Source organism: Lutra lutra, chromosome 11 (assembly GCF_902655055.1).
Source record: "Lutra lutra chromosome 11, mLutLut1.2, whole genome shotgun sequence".
Taxonomy (NCBI): domain Eukaryota; kingdom Metazoa; phylum Chordata; class Mammalia; order Carnivora; family Mustelidae; genus Lutra; species Lutra lutra.
The window spans coordinates 61,902,976-61,930,782 of NC_062288.1; the positions used below are offsets into that span (position 1 = coordinate 61,902,976).

A 27,807-nucleotide genomic window follows, 5' to 3' on the forward strand; every position below is an offset into this window, starting at 1 on the left:
TGCCCGAGAGCCCGCGGAGCCGCGCGCTGGCCGCCCGGGAGGAGGGCGCCCGAGGAGAGAGGAGGGCGGGCGGGCGGCGGAGGGAGCGGGAGGCGGGCAGCGCGCGAGGAGGCTGAGCTAGCGGCGGGCGCGGCGGGCCAGGATGGATTTCCAGCAGCTGGCTGACGTTGCGGAGAAATGGTGCTCCAACACGCCCTTCGAGCTCATCGCCACAGAGGAGACCGAGCGCAGGATGGATTTCTACGCCGACCCCGGCGTCTCCTTTTACGTGCTGTGTCCGGACAACGGCTGCGGGGACAATTTTGTGAGTGCCGGGGTGGGGGGGGAGAGGGACGGCTGCAGCGCTCGGGAGTGGACGCGCGGCCGCCTCGCTGCGCCGGAGCTGCCGCACGCCGGGGAGGCTGTGGGCGCGGGGTGGGGGCGTAACCGGCCCCTCGCGGCGGTGTCAGCGCTGCAGGGGCGGGAGGGGCGTAGGGCGGCGGGCAGGGGCGCCCTTAGGACCAGGGAGCCGGACTGGGGCGGGCTGTTTCGGGGACGCGACCCTGCGGCCCGTGCTTGGTGCTCGGCTGGGAGCTTCTGCCGAGCGTCCCCGCCGCTCACCAGCCCGGGCCGGGGCGCACGGACTGTCCCGCAGGGCCCGGAGTCTCGAGCTTCCTCCACCCGGGCGTCCCGTCGGGGTGAGGAATCCCGTTCTCCTCCCGATGCGCAGACACAACTCCTCGAGTCACCGCGCCGGCCCGGGAGAGCCCCCGCCCCCGTGTGATCCCCTGCGCTGCGGGTTTGGACACAAAGCCTCTGTCCACGCTAGCGATGCCCCATCTTCTGGACCTTCTTTGCGTAATTACACCCCGGATCTTAAAAACGCACACGCGCGTGCGCGCGCGCGTGCACACACACACACACACACACACACACTCACGCGCGCGCGCGGGCACGCCTATCCCTCCCAACACTGCTCCTGTGCTTCCATTGCTCCTGTGTGAGCTTCCAGCGAGGTGTGCGGGGCCCAAGCGGGTTCCGTCCGGCGGAGGCGGCGGCCGAGGCCCTGGGGGAGCACCCCCACCCCCCAGGCTTTTCCAGATGAGGGGAAATCCCCCCTATCTCAGCCCACTCCGGCCCCGAGCTGGAAGGGACCGGGACCTGGAACTGCGGTGTACACATCTTCCACTTTGTATCCTGCGCCCACTTGGGATCTTGGGGCTGGCAGTTTAGGAAGAAGATGTGGCGGACAGGGGAGTTGGGGTGGGAAGTGCGGAGGATGGGCGAGGATGGCGCTCCAAGAAGTGTTTGTAAGGGCGGGGGAAAAAATAATGGTCCCCAAATGTAAGATGGAGGTGGCTGTGGGCTCGGGTTACCGTGTGGTCGCCGGCTGGAGCCTGGAGCTGGCGCTGCCGCCACCCCTGCGGACCGAGGTGGGGCGGCGCCGAGGCGCGGCCTGGCGCTGGCTCCTCAGGTGGGGCGAGACAAAGGTGCCCCCTGCACCCCGCGGCAAGTTCGTGGAGGAGTTAGACAGCCCGATCCCCTTCTTTGGCACCTGAGAGGCGAAGGCTTGTGTGCGGCTTGCCGGGAAGGCGTGGCCCTGCCCCTCCCCGCCCCCACGCCCCGTATCCCCGAGGAGAACACACCTGGGCCCCAAAGTGCGACACTAGAAAAGAGATGGCCTTGGGTGACAGCCAGATTTGAGTTCTGCCTGTGTGACTCTGGTCAGATGCCTTCTAGGCAGCTCAGTTTACACATCAAAAAAATGGGTATGATACCAGCACCCAGGGGATCCACAGATCAAACACCTAATCATCTCTTTGCAACAGCAAAGGCCCTTCAGAGACCTGGGCGTCCCCCAAGTTTCGAGCTTGTCTTTCTTTTTTAAGAGCCTCAATTTTCTCACCTGTAAAATGAGATTAATCAGAACACCTCCATCATGGGGACTTGTGAAGAGCAAGTAAACTCTAAATATAGGTAAGAACACTGCTAACTGCAGTTAAAATAGTGTTATTTGTTGTTGGGGGAAATGGGAGATCATTAAAAAGGGATTTACTCCATTGCAAACATGTGAGAAAACCCCAGGGTTCTACTGGAAAGGGCACCAGTGTCCAACTGACTGCCTCATTAAGAGTTTGGGAATCCCTTCTAACCCTAGTCTGCCAGTGGCCTTTCCAGCTTCTTACTGTGTGAGAGAGCAAGATCACCCAAGGTTCTGGATTTTATGGGGGGAGAGCTCCACACAGCCTTCTTGCTAGAACTGCAGGAGACATCTCCAAAGGAATTACTCCATGGAGAATCATCGTTGAGAAACATTATGTATATCACAATTTTTCAAGGCCATTTATAATATTAAATGTTTTCCCACCTGTGTGAGTAAAATGCTTAAACATGTTCACTCTCTAACAATTAAATCAAATAGGTAAGGAAGAAAGTGGATGGAAGGAAAAAGTAATTTCTTGGGTAGACTGGAACATTCTTAAAGTTTCTGGAGGCCATGATGGACAACATGCCAACCACCAGAGTTTCCTTGGCCCAGATCTCTCCTCATGTCTTTCGCAGGCCAGGTTTGTCAAGCTGCCCTTTGCCTCTAGTTAAAGGGACTCAGGCATGAAGTGAGTGTCCTACCTCCGTCCTTTTCGTTTCCACAGGAAAATCCTTTTAAGCATTAGAAGAAATTTGAGATGAATGGAACTCCCGTAACCCAAAGGATTTATTAACAAGAAGAATATTTACATAGCATTTCTCAATTTACAAAGTGTTTTCACGTGACTCATTTGCTCATTCATTTATTCATCAAACATTTATTGAGGCTTACTTTGAATCAGGCCAGGGCTACCTAGAATATAAATAGTATTTCTGCCCTCACTTTCTTGGGGCCATTCTCCCCATCTAAGAGGCAGTGTGGCACATTGGTCGGGGTGCTCAGGCTCCTGGGTCAACCCCCCCAACAGCCCCCATGTCTTACTGTGTGTATTGGGGAGAGTTCTTTAATCCCTTCATGCCATGACTTCCACATCTTTAAACAGGGGAGTGATGACATTAGTTCCCAGCAGGCTTGTTTAGAACAGTGCCTCAAATAGGGGTCTCTAGCCGTCTCGACATAGAAATCAGTCTGGGTCTATTTAAAATATAATCCAGGTCATGACCTATGACCCTCCATCTCACCTAAACTGACTTCCTATAACTTTGATCATAGAACCTGAGCCCTTGCCATGGCTTCAAACCCCCACACAATCTGTCTCCTGCCACCTCTCTGATCAACTATGAGACCATTCTTCCTCCTTGCTTACTGTGTTTGTGCCACACTGACTTTTATGGGTCTCAGACATGCTACACTCATTCCTGCCTCAGGACCTTTGCATTTGCTGTCCACTCTGCCTGGAACATTCTTCCTCCACATCTTTGCTTGGCTAGCTCCTTTATGCCTTTCAGGCCTGGGAAAAGCCTTCCTGACCACATATTCTTTCATCTCACCCTCTTTTATTCAAGTCATAGCACTCATTAGTACTTGATACTCTCTTATTTATTTTCTGCCTGCCCCATGAGGACATAAGGTTCTTAAGAGTAATGGCCTTATCTGTCTTATTTGTCACTGTATCCCAGAACTTGGTGTAGAGTCAGACCCATGATAGGTGCTCAGAATGAATGTGTATAAGAATGAATGATAGTGAAGAAGGCAGATGTTGAATTTTAAGAATGACAGCTTCAAAGAACAGTAATTACCACTTATGTGCAATTTACTATGTGTCAGACACCATTCTACTTTATGTATGCAGTAGGTACTTTGTGTATATGTGCTTATTTTATCTTAGTAATACTGCAAGGTCCTCTCTGGGATTTTTTCCATTTTACAGAGGAAGAAACTGACACACAGCAAGGTGTACTGACTTTTCCACAGCTAATAAATAGTAGAGCCACTTGAACCCTAGCCCTATACTGAAAACATAGCATCCCAGGAGTGACAGCCAGAGATCCAATTCAGACCGTGGGTTTAAGGGCAGCTTCTTATCACAAAAAGTCTATGAGTTAGGTATGATACCCATTTTTTAGGTGAGGAAACTGAGTCTCTGTTGAAGGAAGTCTGTCCAGGACTATGCCACTGAGAAATGATAGCCAGGACTTGTGCTCAAGCCCAGAGGCCTGTCATTTGCACCACGAAGAGTGTCAAGCCAAGAGCTCCAGAGGGTCTGGGGAACAGGGCTTCCCTTTATTTTCCTTCCACTTTGGCAGCTCCTGGGTCCCTTGTGCACTGTTTCCCCTTCTCATCTCACAGGCCATCCCGTTCATACCATCCCCTGCTGCCCTGATTCGGGCCTGTCTCTGTGGACAGTGCACAAGGTCAGCTCCTGAGAGAAAATGAAGCTGCCTTTGCCCTCTTTATTGGGTGATCAGGGACAGAGCCAATCCTGCCTGGCTCTACAGGTCCGACAGGGAGGGGCCGAGAGCTCGCAGACAGGTGGCACGCTCACTTCTGCCAGCACAGAAGGTCCTGAGGGCTTCATCAGGCTGGAGGAGAGGAGTGCTGGCGTCCACTAAGGGGCCAGCCAGACAGAGGGGCTCGTGTGCGTGCTCTCCTGAGCATGGCAAACTCAGTTGCTTCCCCTCCTTGTCCTAGGCCAGGAGAAAGCAGCTCTAAACCAAGAGTACTGGCCCACGGCTCCCTGGCGCCTGGGTGCTCATGATTGGAGAAAGGGAGGGCTGCCTTATTGTCCTATTTTTTTCCCTGCCATCCCATCAAAAACATGTTTGGATCTAAGATTTTGTGCAGTTTATTCCCTCCTCAATATGAACACAAAGATAGCAGTTGTTAGACTATTAAAGAAAAAAAGGCTCTATTTATAGAAGGACCATGTGATTTAATTTTATACACGTGTGTATACTTATAGCTCTATATATTTTCCCCATTTTTGTTCTAGGCGTGTTTCTGTTCTTAACCACGTGACCAAGTAACAACCTAATAGAGCTTGTCTAAATGAGATCGCATCACCTCATGTGATGGGACAGTGGAGAAAAAGCACCTTCTTGTCCAATTTAAACTCTACCCTCCATTTCCTCCTATGTCAAGTGGGGATAATCATACCTATATTATTATTGTGGGGGTTAAATGAGGGGTCATGGTAACTGTAAGGCTTTCCACAATGGCTGTGGATTATTCATACAGAGATTCTTTAGGGGAAAGGGTATGCCCTTAGCATATTTGTGAAGTGGTTACCCTGAGGAGAGTGAAGTTATGCTAATAGGAATTTTGACAGATGACAGAAGCACTCTGGGCTCCTGCTAAATGAGAGGCTGTCTACAGGTGATCCCCTATAATCTTGGTAGATAACCATACTATATTATTATTTTCTATGACTCATGAAGGAGCTGAGGCTCAGGTCGAAGATGTGGTCACCTCCATGGATATCTTGGCTTTGCCCCTTGCTCTCTTTGTGACCATAGACAAGTTGCCCAACCTCTCTGAGCCTCAGTTTCCTTCTTGCTAAAACGTATCCGTGGTTGGCACAAAGAGCAGGTCATAGGTATGGCCAGCCCCACTCTTCTTCCCTGTGCAGAAGTATGTTGGGTGGTGTGAGATGGCATGCAGCTTTTCTCTTGTAGCGTCTCTTCGAGGGACAGCAGTCGGTTTGGGGGTAAGCCACACTAACTCAAAATAGACTCCCCGGTACTAATGATGGCAGAAACCCCACACAGCAGTACTGTAATGGGAGGGAGGCCCCTGGCAATGACCTTTGACTCAGGTAACTGAGTCCAGGGAGGAGAAGCAACTGTGTTCTTTGCTCCCCAGCTCCCCCCGCCCCCAATCTGCCTAAGCACCAGGAAGCCAAGCGCCCTGCCCACAAGCATTAGAATGGTCAGAGCACCCAGACTGTGGTCAAAAAGATATTTGTAGGATAGAATTACCATACTGGTCTAAGACCGTTTTGGGATGAGCTGGATGTTCTCATCTTTACTATAGGAAACAGGTGCTCATTTTCCTGTGTGCAGATGCTATGGTTCTCAATATCTTTGGCTGGACAAACTTTGATGATAAGCTGTGGTCCAACTTAATGACAGAAAGAAGAGCTGCAGATGGCCTGTTTTAAAATCAAAACTCTCCAAAAAAAAAAAAAAAAAAAAAGCTCTTGCCAGGAATTTTCATCCCCTGCCCCTAAATATGATTCGTCAAAGTTCAGTTCTGGTTGTGGTTCTCAAAGTGTGGGCCCAAAGCCAGCAGCATGAGTATCACCTGGAAGCCTTTTGGAAATGCAGATTCTTAGCCCTACCCCCAGCATTTGTATCTGCATAAGTTGGGGGATGAGAAGGGGAGGTGTTGTGGTGCTTGTGGAAGCTTATGGACCACTGCTTGTCCTCTCCTTCAGAGTCCTTCCTTTGGCATTCCTCCTATTACAAGGTGCCTTAGCCCTCACTGCATGGTGGGAATGTCAGTACGTTCTGTACCAGGGTTTTTATTTGCCGGAGACTTACATTGTTCAAAGCCACAGGTTCTGTGGCCCCTGCTACCGTTTTTTCATGGCCAAAGTGGCTGTTTGGTTGAATTTCCAAGCCAGAGTCGTTATGGACACACCTGGTGGTGCAGGACTGTGGCTCTTCAGTCACCCATTTATCATTGTTTTAAGACTAGACCCCAGAATCTGCTTTCAAGAGCATCAGCCTGGCCACCAGACATTCTCTCTGCCCTATCCTGGTTTTGGAATGGGCCCCTGTATTTTTCCTAAGAGATTACCATCATACGCTCAGCCCGTTGCCTGTTGGTTCTGAAGAGCTCATCTGGGTTATCCTGGGACACTGCCTCGGGCTGCTGATCAAACTTCCTTCTCTGCACAGGCCTGTGGAAGGCTGGAGAGGCTGTCTGTGTCCCCATCCGCAGCAAGTGGCCAAGCCTGTTTACCTGGCACCGTTGGTCCTCATTTCTTGGTTTTATATTCTTTTCCTTCCATTGTTTTCCCTCTGTCCTTATTTTCTCAACTATGGACCCTTACCTTGTCTTTTATGGATCTTTAATGACTGCCTTGATTCGTTTTGGAAGGAAACAATTTCAAGAAATAAACCGGAATACTTTCTGTGATGAGCTACAGTGGGTATGAAACAATTAGCATTAAATCGGGGAGGTCCTTTAAGTGGCCACGGGCACCCGAGTGGGTCTGATTCCAAACCCCACGCACCCGCATGTTATCATCGGGGCAGGCATTCCTGCCCCACAAAACCACAAAACCAACGTGACCGAGAGTTAGACAACCAACTGAAGGAGACTCAGGCAGACTGAACAGAAGGTCCTTTAGCAGGTGGTAAGTCTTCCTACTCTAAAATATATTCATAAATCAACAACTCCAGAAGTGGAGTAATGAAAACTGTGGCCTAAACACTCTCCTCACAAGGTTAGGAATGCCCTAGAAACACGTGGAGAACCTGTCTCATTTCTGCAGTATTGGATACGATGCTCGTCTGTTGCCTGAGTGATAAACTTTCCTTAGTTTACTTTGTAATTTAAAGCCCAAATGTGCTTTCAAAAGTAGATGCCCAAGGTTCTTGTAGATACCCCTACTTCTGAATGAACTAGAACTCAGGTTGCCTTGGGTACTCTGCTCTGTGAAGTCATCATGGGGGTCTCATTTGCTGAGAGCATGCCCTTCAGCTCAGGGCAGGTGGAAATCCCAGCACTGTGCCGGGCCCTTAAGAAACTTTTTACTTTTTCTCTAATCTCTACAAGTCTAAGAAAGGCAGGATTGAAGTTTTCTCTTGTGCAGTACTAGATATTAATCCCATCTTTCAGTTGGATAAGAATTTGAAACATGCTGGAACTTTTAAAAATGTGAGCCTGAAAACGGGTGCTGAGCAGATTTATGTTAAAGCGGGGCTTTATTGTTCTTGCCAAATCCCTGCTGCTTGAGAATCAAGTGTGATAACAGATCTAAAAGCACTTTGAACTATTACACTTTTGTACAGTGTAAGAGACTATTCCTTAAATGGCATTTCAGTGGCTCGACAACTATAAGGGTCTCTAATTAATAGGGAATTGTGTTTGAGCTATTGTCTAAAGTTAGAGAATTTAGAAGTTATCTTCGTTACATTGGGGCAGAAGTTCTTCCAGAAGTCTGCTGGAATTAGAGCGGTGGGTGTCAGAAATGGACCTTTACATCAACGAAACACAGATAATTGGGGTGCAAAGAGGGCCCATTAGCACCTAGTTAAGTCTCTTGGATCTGAGCGGTATGTAAAGTCTGTTTAGGTCCCATTCTTAGAAATGCTGCAATAAGAAGGAAGGAGGTGAAATGTGTTTCTTGAGTGATTGACATAGAACTTTCTGGGGTGATGCCCTAATTATTGTATTAATGGAAGGAAGCAAGGCTGTTCTTGATGTGGAGTATTTCTTCAAAAACATCTTGTCTCCTGCTGCCTGGTTGCTGCTTCTTGCTTTAATTGGCCAGATGTCTTCCTCTCTCCCACATCCCTGTGCTTTTCCACCAATGGGGAACTGCCATGGATCTGTCCCCTCTAAACAGGGACTCTTGGTCAGGTACCCTGATGTTACCCTGGTAGCCCAGTGCCTCTCCTGAGCTCAGGTACACAGAGCAGGGGGCTTCTGCACTTGGATCCCTCAAGCCTGTTTCTTGGGCTTATTCCAGGTCCTTGAACATGTATGGGAGAGTCTCGCCTAGTCTTCAAGAGGTGCTAAAACAGATATCCTCACACAGGAAAACAAAACAAAACAAAAACCCCACCAAACCTTGTCTAGCCTTGAGAAGAAAATAAACCCTGAAACTGGCCTCCTCTCGGTGCATGTCACCATTGGGAAGCAATGTCCTCTTGGGGCATTTGTAGCTTTCAGAAAGCCTTTGCTTCCCAGTGACCTGGCGATGGCTCTCCTAGGTCTTCTTCTAAATTCATTTCATTTTTGTTTGATTCTGTTTTAATTCATTTCGTCTTGAAGTAAATATACCATCACCCCTGCTCACAGGCTCATCTGGGTGAAGAATATCTCATTGCGAGTTAATGGTTACAAACTATGCTTAATTAATCCTTCAGTTACAGCTGAAGGCAAAGCTAAGGATCAGGCAGGCTCTCGGGTTTTCCTCTCTGCTGCTTTAAAACCCTCCTTACCCAGCTCTTGAGAAGGAGGACTGTGGAAATCGTGGGTGGGGGACTAGCGATTCCACTGCCTTTTTTTTCTTTTTTTTTTTTTTTTTTTTTGCTATGGCTGAACAGATCCACTGGCACACCAAGCAGATGAGATTATGGAGGGAAAGCCCAGGGATTTTCTGTGGGGTAGGCATTTTCTCATCCCCTTCAACACAAGCAAATCGAGAATGAATGTCAGAATTTTACTTGGAAACAGAGGCCTTCAGATTTATGTCGTTAAAAATAAAAAATCTTTTGGGCTTTTTGAATTTCACACTGAGGGTAATGACTGTGTGTCTTTCTTTTCTCCTTCCCCCGCCCCGCCCCGGCTGTGGGCACGTAGCACGTGTGGAGCGAGAGCGAGGACTGCCTGCCTTTCTTGCAGCTAGCCCAGGATTACATCTCCTCCTGCGGCAAGAAGACGCTTCACGAAGTCTTGGAAAAAGTCTTCAAGTCTTTCAGACCTGTAGGTGCCTGCCTGGCTTGCAAAGCCACCTTGTTTTCTGCTGTGATTGTGCTGGGGATGACAGGGATGCTGGGGAAAGTGGGCAAAACCTGGGATGACTAATTGTTTTTCTCTTGTCTGCTTTGTGGCTTAAAGATAGCAGCTAGTGGAAGGAGGGAGAGGGCGGGGAAGGAGGGGGGAAACGGGATGTGACACAGCTGTTTGTTGGAGGAATGATGGTTATTTCTAGCATCACTTGAGTTGAGAATCTCTGACAGGGTGGGGAACAGACAGAGCCTTGATGAGACTTCTGAGTATTCCTGCTTTTGTCCGGTAGACTTAAGGCCAGAATGCTTGGAAGCACCGTGGGGGTTCTCTTACCGTAGTGAGGCCTGTATCTGGGGAGCTGTTGGAAGGCTATACGCGGGACAGGCGTCCATGTCTGTGGGTACGGAGAGGGATGAAATTGGATACTGGTTGTATTCTTTTCTCTTTTAAAAACTCTCTGTTAGAGAGCTTGCTTTCTGTCCACCACCCCCCACCTCACCACCTCTGACGCCCCAATGTAGGATTTAGGAATCTGTCTATCTGGGGCTAGCTGGCAGTTCGTCTTCATTCTAGCTAAAAACAGGTAAAGTAATTTCTCACCCCTATTTTTTTTTAAGGTTTTTTTAAATTTATTTATTTGACAGAGAGAGATCACAAGTAGACAGAGAGGCATGCAGAGAGAGAGAGGAAAGCAGGCTCCCCGCTGAGGAGAGAGCCCGATGCGGGACTCGATCCCATGACCCTGAGATCATGACCTGAGCTGAAGGCAGCGGCTTAATCCACTGAGCCACCCAGGTGCCCTCTCACCCCTATTTTGAAGATTCCCTTTATCTTTACTGGAAGGTGAAGTCACATGGCCGGTGTCAGGACACTCCCCCACACCGAGTTCTATTCCCTGCCCACCATAAATTCTCTACACCGTCAATGATATTTGCTCTAGAACTTTTTTTCAGATCTTTTAAAAGAGTATCTACTTCTCTGTTGTTGTTTTCAAGCTCGCCCTTCAGGGCTCTGAGCAAAGTGGGCATGATTGCATGGTTGTGTGAGAGACTATGTCTGACGTTCCCATATTTTAAGGTGTGTCAGTCTTGTTTTGTCATCTTTTGTTTCAACCGGCTCTCACTCTTGGTATCTGGTCTCTTTGTGTGTTGGATTATCTCTGTGTGCTGGTTACAGTATTTGAAAATGGGTATTTAGGAGTGAATCGAGGCCTGAGATGGTGGTAACTTATTCCAGAGAGGATTTTTGATCTGTTTCTGCTGGGGCTCCAGAGGGCCTATCAGCCTGAGACCACCTGCAAACAATTTAAGACTGATGGTTCTTAGAACTCTCCAGATCATGAAAAGCCAGCCTGCCCATCTGCTTTCGTCTCGTTCACCCTCATCCTGAGAGCTGTCTTAGTCCATTCAGGCTGCTGTAACAAAATATCAGAGACTGAGTGGCTTCTAAACAACAGACATTGATTTCTCACAGGTGCAGAGGCTAGGAAGTCCAAGATCGAGGTGACAGTAGATTCGGTGTCTAGGAAGGGCCCACTTCATGGACAGACAGCTCTTTTATCGCCGTAACCTCACTTGGTGGAAGGAGAAGGAGATGTCTCTGGGGCTTGTTTTAGAAGAGCACCAATCCCATTCATGTGGGCTCCACATTCATGACCTAATCATCTCCCAAAGACCCCACCTCCTAATACTGTCCCCTCAAGGGTTAGGATTTTAATATGTGAATTTTGGAGGGATACAAACACTCAGACAATAAGACGTCTTTGGGATCTCAGTTTCAAGTGGGGATAGCTTATCACGGTCTTGCTCCTTTGGAAGACGCCGGGTTTGACTTTGGTCCCCCGAGCTCTTAGAGTAGGCCAGGAACACAGTAAAGTTTCTAGCTGTTTCTTTCTAGGCCAACAGATGCCCTCAGGTCAAAAGTAGCTTTTTATGTTTACCTCTCAAGATTCTTAATCTTCAGTATATTTAAGAAGGCATTTTTCACATTTAATCCAGCTTTTTTAGTTCTCTGAGGAAGAGTTGGTCCCAGTCACTCAATCCACCATTGCAAGGAATAGAATTTCAGTAACTTTTCTCACTCTGATCTGTTTCATTTGTCCAGCCAATTCGTTTTTTCCTACTTAATTTTCTAAGCCTGCTTGGCTCATTCAGAACAGATTCATGACTGCAAAGTACTGATCTCTCCCTCATTCATTCTGTATATTACGAGTACCCGACTACGCTTTTCCTAACACTTAATTCAAACAGATGGAAATCTTATCCTTAAATTCTAGTGGCAGTGGAGGGGGTGGGGACAAGGTAGATAAGTCCGGCACATAAAGTATTAGAGATAAGTGCCAAGGAGAAAAAAATAGATAAGTCAGGGTAAGGAAGTAAGAAGTGTCAGAGGTACCGGAATTTTTTGTTAGGAGACCAGAGGAAGCTTCACTAAGTTCACATTTGAGTACAACTTGAGGCGTGAATCAGGAGGAGATCCAGGGAAGAGCTTTCCAGGTAGAGACAACAGCAAATACAAAGGCCAGGAAGGGGTTGGGAGGGGGTGGGGAGAAGAATATCAGTGTCAGGGAGCAAGGAGGGGCAGATGTGGCACAAGTGGAGGGGTGGTAGGGAGGAGCGAGAGAGGAACCTAAGGAATTTCAAGAGTTTGTGGGGCACAGAAGGGTTTGGGTTTTCCTCCGATGTGACGGGGAGCCGTCGGAGGAGTTTGAGTGCAAAAGGATCTGACTTGGGGAGCCTGGTTGGCTCAGCGGGTTAAGCCTCTGCCTTTGCCTCAGGTCATGATCTCAGGGTCCTGGGATCGAGCCCCGCGTCGGGCTCCTTGATCAAGCAGGGAGTCTGCTTCTCTTTCTCCCTCTGCCCTTTCCTCTGCTCCCTTTCCTCTCAAATAAGAAAGATTTTAAGAAATAAAATCTAAAAACAAACAAAAAAACCCCCCAAACACAGATGTATCTAACTTCACATTTTGAAAAGCTCCTCCCTGACCAGTTAAGACCTCCTCCTCCTGGGAGCAGGAGGACCAGTGCAGAGGCCGTTGGGTCACACAGGTGAGAGGATGAGGGTCACAGTGATGGTGGAATGAAAGGGTCAGCTTCTGGGCTTGCTGGTGGACCACAAGTGGGGAGGGAGAAAAAGAAGGCAAGGATGATCCAGAGTTCATTGCCCATGCAATGAAGGGAATGGCGCTGTCCTTTACTGAGGAGGGGGAGGCTGTATTGGGCAGATGACCAATACTACCAGGAGCTTGGTTTGGGGCATGCCAGTGTCAGAAATGCCTATTAGACATCCAAGCAGAATTATCAAAGTAGGCAAATTTTTAAAAAAATTAACCCCCCCCAGGGGTGCCTCGGTGGCTCAGTCGATGAAGTGTCCCACTTGACTTTGGCTCAGGTCATGATCTTGTTGTCGTTGAGTTGGAGCCCCGTGGGGTCAGGCTCTGTGCTCAGAGGGGTTTTGGCTTCAGATTCTCTCTCCTTCTCCCTCTTGCTCACTTTCTCTCTCAAATAAATAAATAAAATATTAAAAAGAAAATTTTGACCCCCTCAAGTATTAGCTAAAAAAAAAAAAAAAACATCTATTCGCCAGTGAAATTCACTATGCAGCTGGTGTCCTCACAGGGCTTACATTCATGGCCTGCTGCCTGGTTTTCTTCCTGCGCCCCTTCTCCCGGATGACAAACACAATTCCTGCAGAATTGGCTTCACCAGAGAAGGCGAGCTCCCGCCAGAACTCGTTTTACTGTTTTTCTTTACCAGGAAGACCTGGCCGCATCTCGGCAACCAGGCAGCCACTTGTAAAGGGAAAGAAACAAATGCGGTCCAAGAAAATCCAGGTGCGCAGCTGAATGCAAGTGGGTCATTTGAACATTTTCTTTCTGATTTTGCTGCCGCGTGTCCCAGAGACACACAGACTTGATCTGATGTCGGACTTCCAGGTTCCCCTTTTAAAGCAGAGCCTGACATCCTAGGCAGGGCTGTGCTCCCAAGGAGAGGAAGCCCTGGTACAGGGCCTCTTTGGTGGGAAAGTTGATGTGTGCCTGGGCTTTTTTGCCCCTGGAGGAGAGGCAGGTGGGAGGTACCTTCTCAGGGTCGGGGAAAGGAAGTACACTCAGGGCTTTGGGTTTCCATCAGCCAGGACATGTCCCCGGTTGGGTGATTCGAGAAGTGTGATGTACTACACCGAGGGGCTACTAGATGTCCACAGGAAACTTTCTCTTCTCCCCTCCACTCACAGATGTGGTCCTTCCCACTGTTGCTATTTATCTGTCAGTTTCCTGTAAAGGAGCTTTGCGTTTAGAAATAAGACACAGCAGGGCGCCTGGGTGGCTCAGTCTATTAAGCGGCTGCCTTTGGCTCAGGTCCTGGGATTGAGTACCGCATCCAGCTCCCTGCTCAACGGGAAGCCTGCTTCTCCCTCTCCCACTCCCCCTGCTTGTGCTTTCTTTCTGTTTCTCAAATAAATAAATAAAATATTTTTTTTTTTTAAAGAAGAAGACCCAGTCCAAGGACTGGCCCAACTTTGCACACAGTGCTTGTCCCCCTTCTCTCGTGTGTGTCTCCCCCCACCAAAACCGGCAGTATCCTAGAGTCCTCCCCCAACACATAAAGAAATCTGTTCCTGGATCTGAAAAGCAAAAAAATTTTTTCTTTTTCTCCATCTCACTCCTCCTGTTTTCTCGCTCTTTCTTCGTCACATTTTCAACAAAATATATTGATCATTTGCTGTTTGCCAAACACAGCTTTGGAGAGTGAGGGGCAGGATACAGTGTCCAGCTTTCGCCCTCGAGGAGCTGATTGCTGATAGGAGAGATAGCCATGAAAACGTATGTGTCACAAGGCAGAGCACTTATTTCGATCCAGACAGTCTCCTAGATACTGGGCAGAGCAAGCAAAGGAGTTCCATTCCCCACTGTGCTTACGCCACTTTCGGGAAATATTTCCTAAGAGGACGTTAGTGACCACGTACTGCGGAATGTTATTTATGGACTCTACCCAGTTATGTAGGCTCAGGATACTACATGTTGAGAAACCCATGCTTTGTGGGCAGGCCACTGAGGCACGTGCTGGCTGTGTGACCTTAGCCAAGTTACTTCTCTGTTTCTTAATGAGGATAATTACCTCAGGGATCTATGACGATTAAGTGATATGGTTCTTGTGGGGTACTTAGTACAACACGTTACACAGGACGAGCACTGAGTAAATGCTGGCAGGGATATGGATGGATGAGGACACGAGGCAAAATATTGTTGAAAAGTAAGCAGGATTCAGTGAAACCTTTGCAGGACTCTTAGATTTTTGTTGGAGAGAAAACAATTGCTAAGTGATTTCAACACGTGCTTTCAACATGTGATTTCAACACATGATTTCAACAGAAGCATCCAGCTAAGATACGGGATTTTTGAGGAAGTCTTATTGGGGTATTCTAGGCATAAGTTCATCAGCATTGGTTTTGGCAAAATACTAAACATCCCTTCAGGAATCATGCACCTCACTGGTTAGAGGCTGGTTCTGCAGGGAGGACGGAACCCCCCACCCCCTAGAGGGGCCTATGAGCAAAGAGCCTCTGGGCGATAGGGTTATGGCTCTTACCTTTTTTCTTTTCTGTAGTCCCTCGATTTTCAATGTTGTCACAGAAGACATCATCAGAAACTGTGTTGTATTTTTTTTTCAAACCTATATTGTGTACGCAGTGTGTAAGAAGGGCTGGGGATATCAGATGAGAGTGGGCTCACTGAGGAACGAAGTGCCAGGCAGTGGCTTCCTGAGAAGATGAGACCTGGAGACATGGCAGGATCCAGACGGGCGAGGAGGGGAGGAGAAATGGCCAAGAAGGAAGTCCAGAAGGGCTCCTCGTGGCCCCGTGGCTCCGAGTCTTCAGAGATGCCCCCTGGGATGGGGGAGGTGGCTCAGCCCTGCCCTGGGCTGTCGGGCTCCCCTGCCTTTGTGGCCTCTAGCAGGTCGCTTGACCTCAGTGTCCCCATCTTTAAAATGGGGGTCATGCCTGTTCTGCTGTCTGGAGGGTTCACATGGAGCTTCAGAAGCAGACTAAGAACACCAAGGACCATCAAAGCCTGTTCCCACTGCTGAGGTTTGTCTCCGCTTCTGGCTCCCTGGGTGAATTCATGACTCTGGATGCAGCGGGGAGCATCCCTCCCAGAGGGACACAACTTCGGCTCCTCTTCCGGGGGTCTCCTGGCTTGGGCCACTTCCCTGCTGGAACGTCCTATCCAAACAGTACCCATATGCAAATGATAGCGCCAAGCAGGCTGTCATGGGCATCCGTGAGCGGGCAGGTTTCTCCCTGTCCGGCAACCAGTAATGGCCTCAGAGACACCCATCAAGGGCCTTGATAAATGCGAATTGGAGAATCACTGGAGTCTTCTATTTCTCTTGTTTCAGTGGCCCTTGGTTGACAGTTGCTGGTCATCAGATGATTGAGGTAGATAATAAAATAGTGCTGATGGATCTAAATAATGGTGATTGTGCCATTTGTTTTTTTCCTCCGTGTTTTCATATCTTATTTACTGACAGCTGACAGGCTTCCTCTGGTTAAAAAAAAAACAACAACAGTTCATAAGAAAAGAGCTCACTGTTTCCAGTTTAAGTCAAACCTTATCGTTGCCCTTTCAGCTTCTCTCAAAGCTTTATTTTATTTTATTTTATCCTGGGCTATTACTCCTCCTCCTCTTACCAGCGCTGTGGACATTAGGGTCGCGAGGCATTTGTGGTTATGAGATCATTGTGTGCTGTTGGGTTGATGTTACTTTGATGGCCCTTCCTGGAGTTAGAGCCCGTGGTTCCCCAGGTTTTCTTGCTCTCTTTGACCCTGGTCCCCTCCCTGAGGTTGCTGTTCCAACTCCGTGTTTTTTATTTCAAAAAGCAGAGACGCTTCTACCAGCAAAATTCCCCTAGCTCTAGCTTGCAGGCCTGAGGAAAATTAGTATTTTCAGTTTACTGCTAATGGGTGAGGAGCCAGGGATTAAACCCCATAGGAAAGGCCTTTGTGACCCAGTAGAAGTCCAGTTCTACTCTTATTGTCTGGTTAAGGCCCTGGAGAGGAGAAAGAATCCACCTGTGGGAAGCTGCCCCAGTGGGTCAGAAAGTCTGATAAGAAAAGATTGTGCACTCCTGGGGGTTTTAATAAAAGACATTGAATGTTGACAAGCTTATCATAGCTTTTGTTTTCTGCTCATGTATGAAATTTCAAATGTGTGTATTTTTTAGGAAATACGTTGGCTCCCAAAGGTAAGAGAGTACCTATGCCTCTTGCCCATTTGGGTCTTATCTCCATCTTGCCACCTACCTCTTTTTTCTCCTTTTTTTCAGACTGGCCAGAATCTCGTAGGTTTGTTGGTACCCCCAGCGTCATTGATCATTAAGATAAACAGTGGCAAGTTCCCCAAAGCTTTAGGGTAATACTTAATACTCAGAGTATGGTTTTTGGACCAGTAGTATCTCCATCACCGGGGAGCTTTTTAGAAATGCAGAATCTGGGGCGCCTGGGTGGCTCAGTGGGTTAAAGCCTATGCCTTTGGCTCAGGTCATGATCCCAGGGTCCTGGGATCGAGCCCCGCATCAGGCTCTCTGTTTGGGAGGGAGCCTGCTTCCTGCTCTCTCTCTGTCTGCCTCTCTGCCTGCTTGTGATCTCTGTCTGTCAAATAAAGAAATAAAATCTTAAAAAAAAAAAAAAAAGAAAGAAATGCAGAATCTCCGGTCCCACCCGAGACCAGCTGAATCAGAATCCACATTGTAAGTAGATCTCTGGGTGACTCACACCCACAGTAAAGTGCTCTAAGGAGTCCTTTGGAAGGAGCTTCCAGGGACCTCTGAAGCCACAAGACACTTGCTAAAAGCCCCCCAGCTAATTGACTGTGCCCTCCAAGGCAGAGATGTCCTCTCCCTTTCTTCCATAGACACAGTCTAGCCCCCTATGCTGAACGAGGGCCACCTTTGGAGACAGCAGATGGGAAATCCCAACCAAATGTGTCCTCAGCTAGTTTACCCCACTTTCTAAAGGACCTGGATTGAGTCTGAAGATCACTGATACTCTCCTGGGTCTAAGAAACTTTAATGCTTAAGTGTTGGCATTTCTACCCTTCAAGTACAACCCTGTTTAGGTGGGTGGGCCCCAGAGGTTCCTATGTGAAACTGTGGGTTGCCCAGAGGCACAGCAAACCCCTAGAAATGCCAACACTATTGTTCTGGGTTAGCATAAAGATTTTTTTCCGGTCAAATGAAAAAATTTTACCAAACAGAATTAATGATTATGAGTGTTAAAGTAATTTAATTTAAATGTATCAGATAGGATTTCTTAGCCTGTATCCCTTTCTTTATAAGAACGTATACACAGGGTGCCTGAGTGGCTCAGAGGGTTAAGCCTCTGCCTTTGGCTCAGGTCATGATCTTGGGGTCCTGGGATTGAGCCCTGCATCGGGCTCTCTGCTCAGCAGGGAACCTGCTCCCCTCTGCCTGCCTCTCTGCCTCCTTGTGATCTGTCAGATAAATAAATAAAATCTTAAAAAAAAAAAGAACGTATACACACCCGTAAAAGCAAGAACCCCAGGGTCCTCACCAGTCTGTTTGTATTCCTGTGTTTGGCATGTCTTCTTGACTGTTAAAAATTTGGATCCAGGGGAACCTGGATGGCTCAGTCAGTCAAGCATCTGTCTCTCTCTTTTTTTTTTAAGATTTTTATTTATTTATTTGACAGAGATCACAAGTAGGAAGAGAGGCTGGCAGAGGGGGGGCGGGGGGGAAGCAGGCTCCCTGCTGAGCAGAAAGCCCGATGCGGGGCTCAATCCCAGGACCCTAGGATCATGACCTGAGCTGAAGGCAGAGGCTTTAACCCACTGAGCCACCCAGGCGCCCCAAGCATTGGACTCTTGATCTCAGCTCAGGTTTTGATCTCAGGGTTGTGAGTTCAAGCCCCATGTTGGGCTCCACACTGGGTGTGGAGCCTACTTAACAAAAACAAACAAAAAACAGATCTGGAAGTTAAATGTTGATTTAAACCTGCCATAGATGGGACTAGAGACCGAGGTGGGAATGCTGGACTATACTTGTCTGTATGGTATTCTTTGCAATCCCAAGCAAATTATAGTTCTAGTGCTTTTCGTGTTCTCCTCTGTGCTTTTTCCAATTGTATATACTCATAAATGTAGACATTAACATTGCATGTTGAATTTTTTAAAAGGTGTGTTACTCAGTAGAAGACATTGAAGCTTCCAGTTGTAGGAGCAGCATTGACAGCTGGAAGGGAGTCTCCTGGGTACCTGGAGATTATGTTGTAGTCTGCGATCTGATGGCCTGGGTTTGAATTCTGGCTCTGACACTTACTGGGTGACTCCGTGCAACTTACTCAGCCTCTCTAGTTCTTATCTGTAATAGGAGGATAATACCTACCCCAGAGGGCTATAATGAGGACTAACAGAATTCATATATGTAAGGCTGCCCAACTCCGTGCCTAGTACATAGTCACGTAACCAATATTAACTATCATTATTAAATCTAAAGTATGACCAGATTGGTTTGTGGAATGGCACACTGACTGTGAGTGTGAGAATCAAGTGAGGAGGCTAATGGAATTCAGTTCCTTCCTTCTCTTCCTGCTTGTTGTCATACTGATTAACAGTGAGCTGGTCCCACAGCAAGCACAGCTGAAGGGAGAGGGAGAAGCAGGGGCTGGAGGCCATGTCCCCTTGAATAACTGAACTGCTGGGTTTTAAAATGAGAAGCCAAGGTAACAGGACCTAACCTCACGAATTCACATAAGGTTCTGCAACTTGCTGCCCGTGGAACATTCACGTTCTCATTTTTTAAAAAAGATTTTATTTATTTATTTGACAGGGAGAGACACAGCGAGAGAGGGAGCACAAGCAGGGGGAGTGGGAGAGGGAGAAGCAAGCTTCCTGCTGAGCAGGGAGCCCAATGTGGGGCTCGATCCCAGAACCCTAGGATCATGACCTGAGCCAGAGGCAGACGCCTAACGACTGAGCCACCCAGGTGCCCCGATTTCTCATTTCATCTCCATAGTTTCTCTGGACATAGAGCAGGTATCGTGGTCCCCAGTTTACAGAGAGGGATGCTGAGGCTCAGCAAAGGGAGTGCCTTGGCCAAGGTCCCCAACTAGAGCCCTGGCTTCTGGATGCTGGGTCCAGTGCCTTTTCTACACAGCCTCTCAGTGACTCTGTAGATCCGGCATTAAGGGTGCCTGGGAAGTCGGGAAGGCCTGTCAGAACTGCTTCTGTTCTTTCTTCCTCCTGGAAGGGTCGGGAGTGAGCAGTTCTACAAGTCGCATCCCAGGGAAAGGCCTCACGTGTGCAGATGCTCTAGACCTAAAACTATGTGCTTTGGATTCACGTCAAAGGGAAGGCAGGGAGCTAGGCAGAGGAGAAAGGGGAAGAGAAGTGGTCATGGTTTCGTACTTGGCTCACCGGAACCTCTTCTACAGACCACCCTAAGCCAAGGAGAGGAAGGGTGTTGAGGGGTACCTGTGTGAATTACTCAAGTGTATTATGAAAAAGAATAACCAGTGGTGTGTGTCTTTAGGACAAGATGGCAAACGTGTAGATGTGTGCCTTGACTGTGCCTTCTTTACCCATGGACACATGGCGAATTGACCACAGTCTTTCCCACAGAGCCTTGGAATCCTCAACCCAGGGATCCAGGCAGTGGCTACCAGTCAGATCTGTTAAATGAGAGAGAACCCACTGGCTGTTCCTCTTTTAAGGGGTATCCCTTAGTGCAGTGAGGAGTCACATTTATTGTTGAATTAATGCGTGCTTTGTTGGCATCTAGGTAATTCTAAGGTTCTTGGTAGGGGCAATGATATTTCTGTTGCCTTTATTTTTTTTTTAAGATTCTTATTTATTTGACAGACAGAGATCACAAGTAGGCAGAAAGGCAGGCAGAGAGAGGAGGAAGCAGGCTCCTCGCTGAGAAAGTCCGATGCGGGGCTCGATCGCAGGACCCCGGGATCATGACCTGAGCTGAAGGCAGAGGCTTTAACCCACTGAGCCACCCAGGCACCCTGTGATATTTCTGTTTTATCAGCAATTGAAATATCGTCATTCATTTGACACTTTCACCTCGCTGTCACCAAGCAGCTCTTCAACTAAAAAATGGGACATCAAAATACTTGCCATCTGTGTTCACTGTAGCCATCTTTTCTCTCTCTTTAGAGGCGAATGTTATCTTGGGCTTGTTCTGCTATGTGAGAGGGTGACAGCAGGAGGAGAAACAGGCTTCTCTCTTCCCCCAAGCATACACGAGATCGCTCCACAGTATCCAGGCTAGCGGAGATGTGCTTCTCTCACCTCACCCCTCCAAGTCAATGGTGGCCCGTTGAGACAGCTGCAGTGCTCTGGGCTCGAAGTGGGAAGCTTGTGTGTCTACAGCTGGTCACGCCCGGCTTGCCAGGCCCCACATAGAATATGACCAAGGGCCTGGCAGATGATCTTGTCCAGAGTGTGTTCACAGGACTCTGTGAGACCCTCAGGAGTTGGGGTTGGAGAACTTCACTGGAAAAGCATTTTTTCGACTGGGACTTACGGTTTCCTCCTGTCAGCATTTGGGCGGGGGATGGAAGAAGGGGAAGGGTAGCAGGGCATTAGGGAGGCAAAGCAAACAGAATGGTCCATCTTACTGTAGTGGCTTCATCCAGTTAGCTGGGATCCCGGCACCATTCAGTGAAGTTGCCTGAAAGTGACCAGTCGAGAAGGTCACCGTGTGAGAATGTCAGGGCCACCGTGTGAGAACGTCAGGGCCACCGTGTGAGAACGTCAGGGCCACGGGAGACTAAATCAGAGGGAGGAGCTGTGGGACGGAAGCATGATGATCACAGGCAGGACCCAGGGGTGGCCAAGGCCTTGGCTCTCTGCCAACACCAAGGCTTTTCTTTCATATTGATCAGGCCCAGCAAACGACACTTAGTTTTCAAGCAAAGACCATTCAGTACTTTGAAAAGATGTTTCCTGGGTATTTATTGTGAGTATCCCCGAAGATAATGATAGAGCCTTTGGAAAATGCAAAAAGATAAAAAGGAAAAAATTTACCCATAACCACACTGCCTGAAGCAATATTCTTAAAATTTGGATGTATTTCATTCAAAGTCTTTTTTGCCATGGAGTTGTGGATAAACTTTAATAAAATCTGTATCATAATGAAAATGCAATTTTCACCATGCTCTTTTTATACTTAGGTACATGTATCAAGTCACTCAAAATACTATTTTAAGTAGGTATATAAGATCCCATCTTACAGATGCACCATAATTTAACCAAAAAAATTAAATTTTTCAGTGGCTTTCACATTTTTACATGTGCATTATAAATAACAGCAGCACTTGGTTTTTGGGAAGAAAATATAGAGGGGGGTAGATTTTTGATGTCTTAATGGAACAGTCAGCATGTTCGTTGTATTACGGCTGACATCCCGGGGTGTGTGTGTGTGTGTGTGTGTGTGTGTGTGTGTGTGTGTGTGTATGTATACGATATTATTCTCCATTGGTGGTGTGTGGTGCCATGTTTTGATACTTAAAAGTAGAGAGTCTCCTGGATCCCAATAAAACCTAGCCCCTTGGGCACCAGTCCATTGAAGGACTGACATTTTCATCCAGTATGTTCATAAACATGGTTGTAGGGATGGTTGACTCCAGTGGGAAATCTGTAGCTGCTGTGCTGAGTCCTGTTAAATGTTGATGAATTTGGATGGGCTGTCTTTGGTTCTCTTCCTCCCCCTGGGCCATTTGGCACTCACACTGTACTCTCCTCTCTCCTCTAGTTACTGGGGCTTCCGGATGCTGACGATGATGCGTTTGAAGAGTACAGTGCAGATGTGGAAGAGGAGGAGCCAGAGGCGGACCACCCCCAAATGGGGGTCAGTCAGCAGTAACCTTCCGAGGGCTCCCACCTGAGAAGGAGTGTGGACCCCCTGGTACCTGAGGTGGGGTCGCGTGCTCCTGAGTTAGCATCTTTTGCATTAGCACTTCGAAACAGGACGTCTGACTCCCAGCATCCAAATTCAAACTAAGTACCTTTTTATTGACCGCAAAATATCTGGGATGAGCTTTGCTCAGAAGTGACCTGAATTTTACTCCCGTTTCAGTGGGTTTTTATGGGGTTGTCTCGGTAGCCTTTGCCATTTTGAATTTAGAGTCCATTTTGTGGCTGACTGTTCTCTCTTGAGTTTGTGTTGGAGAACTACCATTCGCTGACTCGAATGTAGAGAACTCTGAATGTATTAAGGATATGTTTTGAGTCCTCACAGGTGACATTATTGAGGGAAAGCATGACAGAGAAGAAATGCAGTCTGCACTTTTTATGTACTTTTTAAGTGTCCATAAGTGAAGGAATTTGCTTATAAAGCATGAATTTTAATATCTAGTCATTAAACTGCACAAATGCAAATACAAGAGCAGAAAAGGATAATCACTTAGCTTTGGACGAAGAAGGGAAGAGAGGCAGAGAAGCCTTTGCTGAAGCGTTCTGCCATTACTAAGTTACCTGGATAGATAGCAACGGGTTCATGGTTGGTATAAGCATTACTTGCAAGTTCAGTTATTTTAAAACATGCTAATTCCAAAGCCACTTTTAAAATCTAATAGTGGAAAATATCAATGGGGTGACATAAATGATTGATTTCTTTAAAATATCTATAAACCGTCCCACATATGAAATGAAACATTGACATTCTCTCTTTATAACCAGATGGCAACTTGTTAAATCATGAAAACATTCAGAATCCAAGTGCCACTTAAACTTTGAAGCCATAGATAAATTTAATGGGGGAAATAAACCAGGATAAACAGTTTTTTTAAACTTATAATGGAATCTTTCTTCACTTTCTTAATTTGTCTTTTATTCCTTAAAAAAGAAAAGATCAAGAAAAGGATCCCACTGTATAATTTATTTAAAAAACTGTAATCAAGTCCTTGGACGAACCTAACAGAAGTGAATTTTTAAAGCGATATCAAATTGGGACTCTTTCAGTCGTGGGTTAGCTTGGTTCAGATGGGAAGTTTCAATGATCAAACTACTAAGACAACTCCCAGAAACAGCTACTTAATAATTGGAAACACTGCCGTCAGTTAGCCAACAAATACTTACAGGGGAAATCCCTTGTAATGCTTACGTGGAATTATTTAAAGTATTCATTTTCTTGGACCCTTCTGGGTCTCTCAAAGCAGAATGCCTCTTTCACAACCCTTGACCAAACATAGCATCTGGGGTGGAAATGTTATTAACATGCATACACATGGCTGTTAGGTTGTCATAGTTTGGGACTTAAAAAACAAAAACAAAAAAGCAGCAGCAGCGAGCACAGAGCTTCCGGGAGTCTTCTGTATCTTCCAGGCCTGTCAGTATTAACCTGATTCTATCACCATTTTCTGTTTGATTGACTGGTGCCATGAAGAGTGCGGCTGCTAGTGGTAGAACAGGGTACTGCAGTTTTAAGTCATGGGGAGAACAGTACAGCGGTTTCCCTCCATGCTTCAGTACCCACATTTTTTCTTTTTTTGGAAAAGCGTATGGAAGGTTAATTTCACGTGAAATGAATTTCCTTCCGAGTAGCCTATTCCCACCACAAACCTTGATGTTTCCTGCAGTGGGTGAGCATGTTCTGTGCTCTGCTGCTTTGCCTGTCTTCCCATTGACTGAGTACCTGGGCGCAGGCAGTTAGGAGCTGCGTTCTGTAGATAGCGCTGGGGTTTGGTAACCCTCTGTTTTAACACAATAGGCTGAAGGAATGACTTCTGCCACTGACTGAGGTGAAGAAGTTTGACTAGCTTGCTCCATTGGAAGATAAACTGGAATTTTACACATAGAGGTTTAGCAGCTCAATTTACATATGTTTGCGAATGGAATGGACATTAATATAAAATGTATTTTATGAAAAAGCGTTTAGGCTTTGACCAAATGCATTTTGGTATTATTATGTTAATGTTCTATTTATAAACACTAAACTGAGATCAAGTCAGCCATTCAGTGGGCTGAGGAGAGATCTCTTTGTTCTGCCCCAGGAATTGAGGATAACAGTACTGTGTGTCGCTTATTTTCATGGCAAAACCCCAGAAGGCATTAGCAGATGGAACCGTTTCCTCCAAAACTTCCCTTTTTCTGACTGTGCCCCTCCCCAGCTGCCCTTGCTGCTGCATGTGCCTGCGCTGGCTCCCACCGGCTGCGGGTCCACAGTCCGGGGTGTGCGTGTGGCGTCAGAGCTTGCCCGGTGCAGAGCGCCCCCCGACAGCCAGCAAGGCAGGCGGCCGTCTTTGCTAAGGAAGAGGTTCTGTGGTTAGACGAATTCCTGACTTTCACAAACAGATAAACACTTAAGAAGAGTTAGTTTGGTGTGGTGGGAAGAGCATAGACCCGGGAGTTAGGAGGGAGACCTGGATTCTAGCCCTGGCTCTGCCAGGGACCGCGTGACCTTGGGCAAGCCCCCTGACTCGCCTGAAACAAGGGCTGTTTGCCCTTCTGCTTTCACGACTGTCATTCCCTAACTGCCTTATGGTATGTATGTGTGCTAAGAGCAATGGTCAAGGACACTTTTAGGGAAAGGAGAAAGAAATACATTTTGGATCTTGCAGAGATGCTGTCCTGAGCATGCTGGCCAAGGACTACCTTGGAATGGGTTTCTGATGTTCTATGAGTGTCGGGACCCTCCGAGCCTGATCCTGAGGGGCTGATGACTTCCAGTCCCTTAGACAGAGGACACAGGCCCAGAGATACAGAAACGTACTTGTCCCAGATGTGCAGGCCCTGTCGGCTGAAGGCGTAGCTTTCCCTTGTGCCCTGACAGACTGCGGCTTTGGAAGTGGAATGAGTTTAACTTAACTGAGAGAGGAAATTTTTCATGAAGAAGAGCCGGGAGAGGGTGAAAGAGAAGTACTTTGACTTTTTGCCATGTTGTCCAGGAGAGAGAAAGAAGAGAGAGACTGTGTGTGTGTGAGTGTGTGAGTGTGTGTGAGCTTTGCGGGGAGAGGATGATGGATGGCTTATTGATCACTGTGGGCCAGCTATGAAATCCTGCCTGTGATAACCTTACCAAACCTTGATGCCGGGTTTGAGTGAATCACAGAGACATTTTTCTTATGGCCACCTAGTCACTGGCTCTGCCTGACAGTCACACTGAGCACACTTTGGGAAACCAGAGAATGAGTTAGGGAGCCAGGCAGGGAGGTAGGACCCCCTACACGACGCCTGCCACACTCTGGCTCAGTTACACTCATGCCTCACAGGCTCATAGCAGCATATAGGACTTTGGGGTTTTTTGTGTGTTTTGGATTTTTTTTATATGACTAGAACATGAGAGTCTCTTATTTAGGAATCCTCCTGTCTTGGTGCCAGATTTAGGTTTCCAGGGTCCTTAAGTGAAAAATTTCTCTCCTCTCATAGCTACTGTCATTTTTCACATACAAATAGAAACCTTTCCTTCAGCACAATGACATCTCTAAAGATTGTGTCTGTCTCATAAGAGCACAAAGTGTATGGATCTCGGGGAGCTGCGCTTCCCAACATCATTGGAATTTATATTTTAGAAATCTCCCTTGCATATTAAAATTCACAAGTTGGGAAACAGATATGAACAAATCTGATTTTCCATGGTTCAAGAGGCACAGAGAAATAGGCAGGACTTAATCTGCAGTGGGAGGAGATGAGAAAGGATGGGGGAGTTAGTGTCTAATTCTTTAAAAAATAATAATAATAAAGAAAAACCTGGAAGACAGGTATTGTGCACGGTACAGGAAAACTGTTTTCAGGGCTATCCCACTAGGAACTGGCATTCCTCGAAGGGACCACCTGCGCATTGAGAGGCAAGGCCTGTGTTGGGGATGGATTTGTGGCTTTACAAATGCCCGGCAGCCAAGGAGACAGCAGGTGTCCCACAAAGGTGGTGGAGTTTTCCTCAGCAAACCAGCTGTTAGCCAGAGAACCCTGTCTTTCCAGAGTGCAACCACATGTGCAGGCTCCAGTCACCTGGCAGGCAGCAGGTGAACCGGACTTGATCTTGCTCTCGGTGTGGAGGAGGCCATGGGTCAGGAATGCCCCCAGGGGCTGGAGGGCAGAGCCCGCCTACTCCACTTTTCAGGGTTGAAGAAAGAGCACAATTAAAACTCAAGTGCATCACAGATCCTTCTTCCCTAGAAGGACTGTCAACCCCAAAGAGGGGCCACTGCCTATTACTTAGTCTTCAGATTACCAGAGAAGCCCAATTTTTTTTTTTTTTTTTTTTTTTTTTTTTTTTTTTTTTTGGTATGAAACATGAATCCTCTTCCACAAAGACCCAACTAGTTATCTTGGTTTTGTGACACCAGGAATGACCTGAAAGGCTGAAGCCTTTTAGATGTTATTCAGAATATCTAAAACTTGCCAGGCTGCCCGTAGTCTCTGGTGTCCATGGCAACGTGGGGTCCGTGGTAAATGTCTATAGCTCACGTTCCCCTGGGTAAATTGTTACATAAGATGGTGTCGTTGATATTTTTATTTAAATTTGTATTACAAAAATAGAGTACTGTGAGCATCAAACGTTAGAAACCTTTACAGCGCCGTGTGGCTGAATAGACCCAAGCTGTCGAAAGTGTGTGCCAGGCCACGTAAAAATAAACACTTCATTTACTGAGAACTGTATTCAAGTTACTCAGTCCCACCGAGAAAGCAGATAGTCCGTTCTTTGTACAGCTGCCTTTCACTGGTTCATTCTTCTGTTTCGCTTTTGTTTCTTAAGAGTCATTTTTTCACTCTGAGTACCTTCTGATAGTAAGGCGGGTAAAGATACAGCAGTCCTGTCACCTTTTTAGAGGAGAAAGCAAATTGTCCGTTCTCGGGGAAGATAGGGAACGATCTGTGAGCCAGTCTTCGTTTGGCTAGGAGAGCAGAGTTTAGCCATCTACATGAGAAGCAAAATCAAGGAACAGTTTGGGGGTTCTTTTTTCCTTAGGCAAAAATGTTTCATGCAGGGTGTGTATGTTTTCTTCGCCTTTATATTTCCTTTCCAAGAAATCTCTTGTAAATGACAAAACTGTGAAATGGGTTGCCAAAAAGACTTGTTACCCTTTGTTTTAGATGCCTCGAGCAGTGTAAGCCCGAAAGTGAACCCTGTCCTCATCTGCTCCGTCCTCCCTCCCTGGGGAGTGAGGATCTCATCTACCAGTGTAATTACCATACGCTTGCTATTAAAGAGCCTTCCAAATCTGGTGATGTTTGCCTCTTTTTTACTC

General features: G+C 47.3%; 1 protein-coding gene across 2 annotated transcripts; it reads left to right on the top strand.

The window, feature by feature from the left end:
* MTURN (maturin, neural progenitor differentiation regulator homolog) lies at positions 1 to 27,785 on the top strand. 2 transcript variants are annotated; one of them, XR_007121541.1, is made up of 4 exons: positions 1 to 304; positions 9,443 to 9,565; positions 22,371 to 22,532; positions 27,653 to 27,785. XR_007121541.1 is itself a non-coding variant. In XM_047695147.1 (3 exons), exons 1-3 carry the CDS (start codon positions 143 to 145, stop codon positions 22,479 to 22,481), a joined length of 396 nt encoding a protein of 131 aa, XP_047551103.1. In that variant the 5' UTR covers positions 1 to 142; the 3' UTR covers positions 22,482 to 27,785. The 2 variants fall into 2 exon arrangements, 1 of the variants encoding a protein (XP_047551103.1); XM_047695147.1 differs by having other exon boundaries at positions 22,371 to 27,785.
* The last annotated feature ends 22 nt before the right edge of the window (positions 27,786 to 27,807 follow it).

What these genes read in the sequence shown, in the direction of transcription:
- MTURN (XM_047695147.1), top strand. Translation starts at nt 143, where the DNA reads ATGGATTTCCAGCAGCTGGCTGACGTTGCGGAGAAATGGTGCTCCAAC. An exon ending in ACGGCTGCGGGGACAATTTT is followed by an intron (nt 305 to 9,442) that starts GTGAGTGCCGGG and finishes GTGGGCACGTAG; the next exon opens with CACGTGTGGAGCGAGAGCGA. An exon ending in TCTTCAAGTCTTTCAGACCT is followed by an intron (nt 9,566 to 22,370) that starts GTAGGTGCCTGC and finishes TCTCTCCTCTAG; the next exon opens with TTACTGGGGCTTCCGGATGC.